We start from the raw sequence: 8745 nt of genomic DNA, 5'->3' as shown, positions 1-8745 counted from the left end.
GAGTTTTCAAACCGACCGCGGTCACCTCTCACCTGTTCAAACCTCTGGTTCAAACACTTTCTCATCACTGGTCATATGATCAGTGACCTATCACCCCACGTGAGCTCCTAGAAGTGTATTTCTTTGCCCTAGTGCAAAACAAGCTCAAACCGACCCCGAGGAGACAACATGCACACATACATGACATTAGCACATAAGCAGGACAGAATGGTTCCATGGGGTGCGTCAAGTAAATCCACAGTGGTTGGCATCCAGTAAATGTTGCATTACCGTCACCTACTACACTTCGCTTTTCTAAAAAAATAAAAAATCAACAACAACAAAAAAAGTACAACAAATACCTTACCATCTACCACTACACACACCAAAAATTATTATAAGTACCATATATTTAGTCCTACCTCAGGCCAACAGCCTGAAAGGATGGGACATCACCACTTAACACACCCTGTAATTCTTGCACACCCAAATACCACTCTGCAGCTGCCACCACAACCTCTATTTTCTGTGACTTTACATTCCATCCCTGCAGTACAGTTGATAAACATTACTATAAATGCCAAAAATCCAATTTTACTGAAACATATATCACTCTGTGCTGGTACAGATCTACTACTCACACCACTCCTCTGATCCCTCCCCCTTGACCCATCTTCCCATCTTCCCTTACTTTCTTCACTGCCTCAGCATATGACAACTTCTGCACTACTCTAACCCTGGAAACCTCAACCTACCCAGCCCCATGAGCACCCTTACAATTAACACATACCACTACTTTCAAAGCTTGATAATTAGTTGATTATTTGAATCAGCTGTGTAGTGCTTGGGCAAAAACCAAAACGTACACCCCTTGGGGTCCCGAGGACCGAGTTTGGGAAGCCCTGCCTCCCCCTCTGCTGTACCAGCTCATAAACCAGTCAATGCCGACATCTAGCGAACGTCCACACAAAACGCACATGTGGTCTGCACATGCGCACTGCTCTCCCGTCGGACGGAAAATACGCATGAATTTTCTTCCCACTTCCGTCTCGTTCTCTTTCCAGCCTTCCATGCCACGATGGTAAGAGCGCGTCTGATTCTTCTACAGGCCCAGCATGTTGAGTTTGAAAATACACACCAAAATACACCGCCGAATTGGTCATTTACTTGTAGAAAATAATCATATGTAGTCCTTTCTTCATAATTTGGGTACGAAAAGTGTTTATATTTGGTATATTAGTTGTAAATATGGTTCGCTAACTAGCTACAACAAGCACGCGTTAGCGTATGTGTGCTTGATAACCTGTTATGGGTCGTTTGTTGAAAATCATGGAGCTAAACTGTTATAGTAATTAGGCGCATAATCCGTCCTCAGAGCCGTTGAAGTACTCGATAACGTTATTAACATTAAGAGTGTAGGAAACAAACTAGCCGTTTACCTTAACTAAGCCTACCAAGTACCCGTTTTTCCAATGAGCAAATAGGCTTCTGAGTACGTTCGTTGTCAGAATTATGTGGCGCAGGTGAATAGGTAAACCAGTATCTATGTATGCGGGTGTTGATGTTAAAAACATTTCCCCAAATATTGTGAGTTAGATACGATCTGTGGGGAACGGACGTGACATGATCTGTTCAGGAACGTTCTGTGGGTAAAGTTGTCAAGTCGTGTTGCAGGCGCACACATTGGTTTCCGTAGCCACCATTAAAATAACTGGACATCTCATCCACCTCTCCCCAGACTAAGAAGAGAAGGAATAACGGCCGTGCCAAGAAGGGTCGTGGACATGTCCAGCCCATCCGCTGCACTAACTGTGCCCGGTGTGTGCCTAAGGACAAGGCCATCAAGAAGTTTGTCATCAGGAACATTGTCGAGGCTGCTGCGGTGAGGGACATCACAGAGGCCAGCGTGTTTGACTGTGAGTAGCTGCTGAATGATGTTGTCAAACATACAAATATCTACGTTTTTGTGTTGGCAAATGTACTTGCATGTATCTGGTGCATTGGGATGATTATGCTGGGGGAAATGTGAAAGTATCGGGCAAGTGCTTTTGTATTTTTTTCCCTGTACATGTGGCTGTATTGAATGACCTAGACTACAGTGGATTACAGTTAAATAAATAAAACATTTAATCATTTAAATGTAGTATCAATATTCTGGCCCAGCTGTGAGGTGCCATTGATCTGACCTTGCCCTTATTGTTGTCTCCCTTCAAGCATATGTGCTGCCCAAGCTGTATGTGAAGCTGCACTACTGTGTGAGCTGTGCCATCCACAGCAAGGTGGTGAGGAATCGCTCCACTGAGGCCAGGAAGGACCGCACACCACCACCTCGCTTCAGGCCCAGTGTAAGTTATAGACCCTTAACTAGGAACTAAAAGGAGTAAAAGGCCTCAACAGTGCACCTCCCTTAATTAAACTACTGGAAGTACTGCGTTGGATGTGATGGCAGAGATTATGGAAGGGCGTGTTTGGTGGGCTTTTACATTCAAAAGCCATGTAGCCTAAGAATGTCAAGTTAAATTGACCTCAGCTAGCTAGTCAATTGACAAACTAAACTCATTGATCTATAAACTTGGAAGCATGATCTGAATCTTTCCCAATTCACCTAGTCTGGATCCTAAAGCTCTTTTTGGGACAGGAAGTTAATATGGTAGACAAAGTGAAAGTATATTATGAAAGTATGTTATGAATATTTTGACTAAATATTTTTATTTTCTCCCTTCTAGGGTGGTGCCCCAAGACCACCTCCAAAGCCCATGGGTTAATGTGGTGGACTATCCTAAGGGTTACTGTCAGTTTTATGTGAAAATAAAAGTGATTTAACTGTACATCAGAAGTGTTACATTTGTATAGCACCTTGGGAGCAGAATATCTGAAATACTTTATATTAAATATGCTAATTTAATGTATTTAATGTTTAATGTATTTTTATTGGAAACAAATAAGTTGGAACAGAGCTGGGTTGCATAACATAATTTGATATCAAAAGTAACACTTATTTTAAAGAATGAGGCAGTTTCACGTATTTGTCATCTTGAGGTAAAGTTTTCTTTGTCACACTACATTGGTCACAAAATTAAAACATTGCAATTCAGTGAAAGGCTAATGACAGGAATAAGGGCAATTCCACAGTAAGTGTGACAGGATTTTTCACTGTCAAACAAAAGCCATACATTTGCCTCTGGTCATTCTGTTACCAATCTTTGCATCTGCACTGTTCCAAGTAAAGGTTGTTGTAAAATGTTCTATGGAAATTCAAAGTAGTCCTTGTGCATAGTTGTATGGTTAAACTTTGCACTCATTGGATTTTGTTTGCGATGCTCAGGTTTTTCATTTTTAAATGTTACAAGAGGTGCTTGAAGATGGCAGCCCCCATGCACTTAATACAAACTCGTTTTGCTAAGTCGGCTGTATTGTATATTGCTCTGTTACTCTATTTTTTTGTATGATCATTAGCGTATACATGATCCCAATTTTAGCTTACGCAGCCAATTTGAAAAATCTAAAATGAGATTTTGCTGATTTATTGGCACAATGAACCATATCGTGCACGGTAGTTTAAAAACATTGGCTAATGTTAACGAAAACAAGAGATCACAGCCCGTGAGTCAGTCAAACAAGCAGAAGTGGGCAGGTCCAAGCACGAGGTAGCGCGATACTATTGGAACGTTCTAGCATACGTTTGCATATTCCCGTTAGGTAACCCCTTGTCTGAAGTACGCATGTGCAATGCCTGAATTCGCCTTTGCACTTCTAATCAACGCGAATTTTTAAAAAGGTAAGGACTACAATTTAGTCCACTCTGTTCGTAACATATTTTAGTTTTGGGAACAGAACTACTTTGATCCACATTTTTAAACGATAAAATTATCAAAATCTCGGCCAAAATCTTATATTTTTCCACTGCCGGTCACTGGGTCAAGCGGATGCTTCACATTTAGACATCCAGTGAAATATCTGTGGTGTTAAAACGATGTCAGATTCTCCAATATTTATGTACGTTGACCATTGCTCTCAGGGTTGCCATGCTCGCTATTTTCTAGCTAAATTTGGATAACAATTTCGCTGGTGAAAATGTGTTGGTCGCGGGTTTTTGAACTACTTCTAAATTGCACCGCGGCCGCCATTGAATTGCCATGGCATTTCTCTTTAAATGTGACCTGTTGATTTGTAAGACAGCGAGGCGGGCTGATCGCTCGGAGACTGCATTCTAATGTTGACTTAGTTTTATTTGAGCAATCAAGCGAAGTGTTTTATGCATGCTCAGTTCTTAGGTCTCGGGGGCTGCCCGAGTGGAAATGTGGAATGGAAGTTATGGAACTACCTCCCGTGGTTCATTTTACGGGGGAAAGTCTTCAATGAAACTGACATTAAATATGGAGAATGATACATTTGCCTCTGTTGGCCATCAAGTAGCCTATTTAATTTATATTCCATATGTTAAATGATGATATCACTGAAGTCATTGCAAATCAATTTTTGCCAGTTTTGTAGCCTACCTGGAGCTGGCAAACCAATTTCATACATAAACTGAAGTTAAAGGCTATTGTTGTAGCCTTGTGTTATTATGCAATTATTAATGGACATGTTTAATTTCAGAAGTAATCAAAGCTCTATCGTAATTGCCGAGCAGTTGTTAGAACATTAGATTAACGGTAACAGTAATCAGATTAGGCTACATGTAAAATAAAATGTAATTCAATGTTTGTCAACAAAACGGAGAACATTAGATTAACGGTAACAGTAATCAGATTGTCAACAAAACGGGCAGTTAACAAGCATATTCGTTTCAAATACTGTACCAGTCAGAAGTTTGGACACACCTACTCATTCAAAGGTTCTTTATTTTTTACTATATTCTACATTGTAGAATAATAGTGAAGACATACAAAATCTTAAATAACACATGGAATGGAATCATGTAGTAACCAAAAGAAGTGTTAAACAAATCAAAATATACACTGCTCAAAAAAAAAAAGTGAACACAAAAATAACACATCCTAGATCTGAATGAATGAATTATTCTTATTAAATACTTTTTTCTTTACATAGTTGAATGTGCTGACAACAAAATCACACAATTATCAATGGAAATCAAATTTATCAACCCATGGAGGTCTGGATTTGGAGTCACACTCAAAATTAAAGTGGAAAACCACACTAGGCTGATCCAACTTTGATGTAATGTCCTTAAAACAAGTCAAAATGAGGCTCAGTAGTGTGTGTGGCCTCCACGTGCCTATATGACCTCCCTACAACGCCTGGGCATGCTCCTGATGAGGTGGTGGATGGTCTCCTGAGGGATCTCCTCCCAGACCTGGACTAAAGCATCTGCCAACTCCTGTACAGTCTGTGGTGCAACGTGGCGTTGGTGGATGGAGCGAGACATGATGTCCCAGATGTGCTCAATTGGATTCAGGTCTGGGGAACGGGCGGGCCAGTCCATAGCATCAATGCCTTCCTCTTGCAGGAACTGCTGACACACTCCAGCCACATGAGGTGGCATTGTCTTGCATTAGGAGGAACCCAGGGCCAACCGCACCAGCATATGGTCTCACAAGGGGTCTGAGGATCTCATCTCGGTACCTAATGGCAGTCAGGCTACCTCTGGCGAGCACATGGAGGGCTGTGCGGCCCCCCAAAGAAATGCCACCCCACACCATGACTGACCCACCGCCAAACCGGTCATGCTGGAGGATGTTGCAGGCAGCAGAACGTTCTCCACGGCGTCTCCAGACTGTCACGTCTGTCACGTGCTCAGTGTGAACCTGCTTTAATCTGTGAAGAGCACAGGGCGCCAGTGGCGAATTTGCCAATCTTGGTGTTCTCTGGCAAATGCCAAACGTCCTGCGCTGTGTTGGGCTGTAAGCACAACCCCCACCTGTGGATGTCGGGCCCTCATACCATTCTCATGGAGTCTGTTTCTGACCGTTTGAGCAGACACATGCACATTTGAGGCCTGCTGGAGGTCATTTTGCAGGGCTCTGGCAGTGCTCCTCCTGCTCCTCCTTGCACAAAGGCGGAGGTAGCGGTCCTGCTGCTGGGTTGTTGCCCTCCTACGGCCTCCTCCACGTCTCCTGATGTACTGGCCTGTCTCCTGGTAGCGCCTCCATGCTCTGGACACTACGCTGACAGACACAGCAAACCTTCTTGCCACAGCTCGCATTGATGTGTCATCCTGGATGAGCTGCACTACATGACTCCGTCTCATGCTACCACTAGAGTGAAAGCACCAACAGCATTCAAAAGTGACCAAAACATCAGCCAGGAAGCATAGGAACTAAGTGGTCTGTGGTTACCACCTGCAGAACCACTCCTTTATTGGGGGTGTCTTGCTAATTGCCTATAATTTCCAACTGTTGTCTATTCCATTTGTAAAACAGCATGTGAAATTTATTGTAAATCAGTGTATGAGCAGTGTATTTTAGATTCTTCAAAGTAACCACCCTTTGTCTTGATGACAGCTTTGCACACTTGGCAGTCTCTCAACCAGCTTCATGAGGAATGCTTTCCCAACAGTCTTGAAGGAGTTCCCACAAATGCTGAGCACTTGTTGGCTGCTTATCCTTCACTCTGCAGTCCAACTCATCCCAAACCATCTCAATTGGGTTGAGATTGGGGAGGCCAGGTCATCTGATGCAGCACTCCATCACTCTCCTTCTTGGTCAAATAGCCCTTACACAGCCTGGAGGTGTGTTCGTTCATTATCCTGTTGAAAAACAAATGATAGTCCCTCTAAGCGCAAACCAGATGGGATGACATACCGCTGAAAAATGCTGTGGTAGCCATGCTGGTTAAGTGTACCTTGAATTCTAAATACATCACAGTGTCACCAGAAAAGCACCATCACACCTCCTCCATGCTTCACGGTGAGAACCACACATGCGGAGATCATTCGTTCACCCACTCAGCATCTCACAAAAACACGGCCAAATCTAGACTCATCAGACCAAAGGACAGATTTCCACCAGTCTAATGTCCATTGCTTGTTTCTTGGCCCAAGCAAGTCTTATTATTATTGGTGTCCTTTAGTAGTGGTTTCTTTGCAGCAATTTGACCATGAAGGCCTGATTCACGCAGTCTCCTCTGAACAGTTGATGTTGAGATGTGTCTGTTACTTGAACTCTGTGAAGCATTTATTTGGGCTGCAATTTCTTGGGCTGGTAACTCTAATGAACTTATCCTCTACAGCAGAGTTAACTCTGGGTCTTCCTTTCCTGTGGCGGTCCTCATGAGATCTAGTTTCATCATAGCGCTTGATGGTTTTTGCGACTGAACTTGAAGAAAGTTTCAAAGTTCTTGACATTTTTCACATTGACTGACCATGTCTTAAAGTATTTTACCTTTATTTAACTAGGCAAGTCAGTTAAGAACAAATTCTTATTTACAACGATGGCTTACCCCGGCCAAACCCTAACCCAGATGACGCTGGACCAATTGTGCACCGACCTATGGGACTCCCAATTATGGCCGGTTGTGATACAGCCTGGAATCGAACCAGGGTCTGTAGTGACACCTCAAGCACTGAGATGCAGTGCCTTAGACCGCTGCTACACTTGGGAGCCCAATGACGGACTGTCGTTTTTCTATGCTTATTTGAGCTGTTCTTGCCATAACACGGACTTAGTCTTTTACCAAATAGGGTTATCTTCTGTGTACCCCCCTACCTTGTCACAAAACGTATTAAGGATAGAAATTCCACAAATAACCTTTTAACAAGGCACACCTGTTCATTAAAATGCATTCCAGGTGACTACCTCATGAAGTTGGTTGAGAGAATGCCAATAGTGTGCAAAGCTGTCATCAAGGCAAAGGGTGGCTACTTTAAAGAATCTCAAATATAAAATATATTTGATTTGTTTAACGCTTTTTTGGTTACTACATGATTCCATATGTTATTACATAATTTTGATGTCTTCACTATTATTCTACAATGTAGAAAATAGTAAAATAAAGAAAAACACTGGAATTTGTAGGTGTGTCCAAACTTGGTACTGTACATAATATTCATATTTAACTCAGTCATTGAAATTATGACCCCATCCTCAGTAGCCTATTCCAGCAGGCTTTTGGGAAACACAAGACCTTCTTACCTTGAAATCTATTCATTTTGAATGAAGTAGTCTGTTCATTTGAACTAAGCAAGCTTCTAAATCGTTCAGTTTACATCTTGCCTATATCTTGTCTAGGCTACCGTAGACTATCTGAAAGAGATTGTAGGCCTATCAGGAGCTGTAGGCTACCAAGTTTACTCTAAAACCAGAGCTAAATTGAATTACAATCATAAACTCAAATTCTAATTTGTAAATTATGCCTATTGAAATGACAAGTTGATCTCACAAATGGGCAATTTATAACTGTTTGTATTCTTAACATTTGGCACATAATAACAGCACAATTGCCAGAAAATAGCCTAACATTTGTTTTTTTTATGGTCATCCAAGTTTTTTTTGCTAAAAAATGCGCAAAGGGGATATATTTACAATTATAAGCCTGGTTCGAGCCCTAAATGCTGATTGGCTGAAAGTCGTGGTATATATCAGACCATATACCATTTGTATGACCCAAAAATATTTGTTACTCTTCTAATTGGTAACCAGTTTATAATAGCAATAAGGAACCTGGGGGGTTTGTGGTATATGGCCAATATACCACGGCTAACAGCTGTGGTATATTGTCAAAAATACTGGATGTTGTTGACAAGCATATTCAGTTCATATACAGTGGGGCAAAAAAAGTATTTAGTCAGCCACCAATTGTGCAAGT

At 41.9% G+C, this 8745-nt stretch overlaps 1 protein-coding gene across 1 annotated transcript; it reads left to right on the top strand.

Moving 5' to 3' along the window:
• Window positions 1-924: 924 nt before the first annotated feature.
• On the top strand, window positions 925-2807 carry rps26 (ribosomal protein S26). Its single transcript, XM_021565882.3, has 4 exons — window positions 925-1060; window positions 1718-1895; window positions 2194-2324; window positions 2706-2807. Exons 1-4 carry the CDS (start codon window positions 1058-1060, stop codon window positions 2742-2744), a joined length of 351 nt encoding a protein of 116 aa, XP_021421557.2. The 5' UTR covers window positions 925-1057; the 3' UTR covers window positions 2745-2807.
• Window positions 2808-8745: the final 5938 nt, after the last annotated feature.

The sequence above is a fragment of the Oncorhynchus mykiss genome, chromosome 16 (assembly GCF_057628025.1).
Source record: "Oncorhynchus mykiss isolate SJ-2025 chromosome 16, ASM5762802v1, whole genome shotgun sequence".
Taxonomy (NCBI): Eukaryota; Metazoa; Chordata; class Actinopteri; order Salmoniformes; family Salmonidae; genus Oncorhynchus; species Oncorhynchus mykiss.
This window is presented reverse-complemented; position numbering and strand designations above follow the sequence as displayed.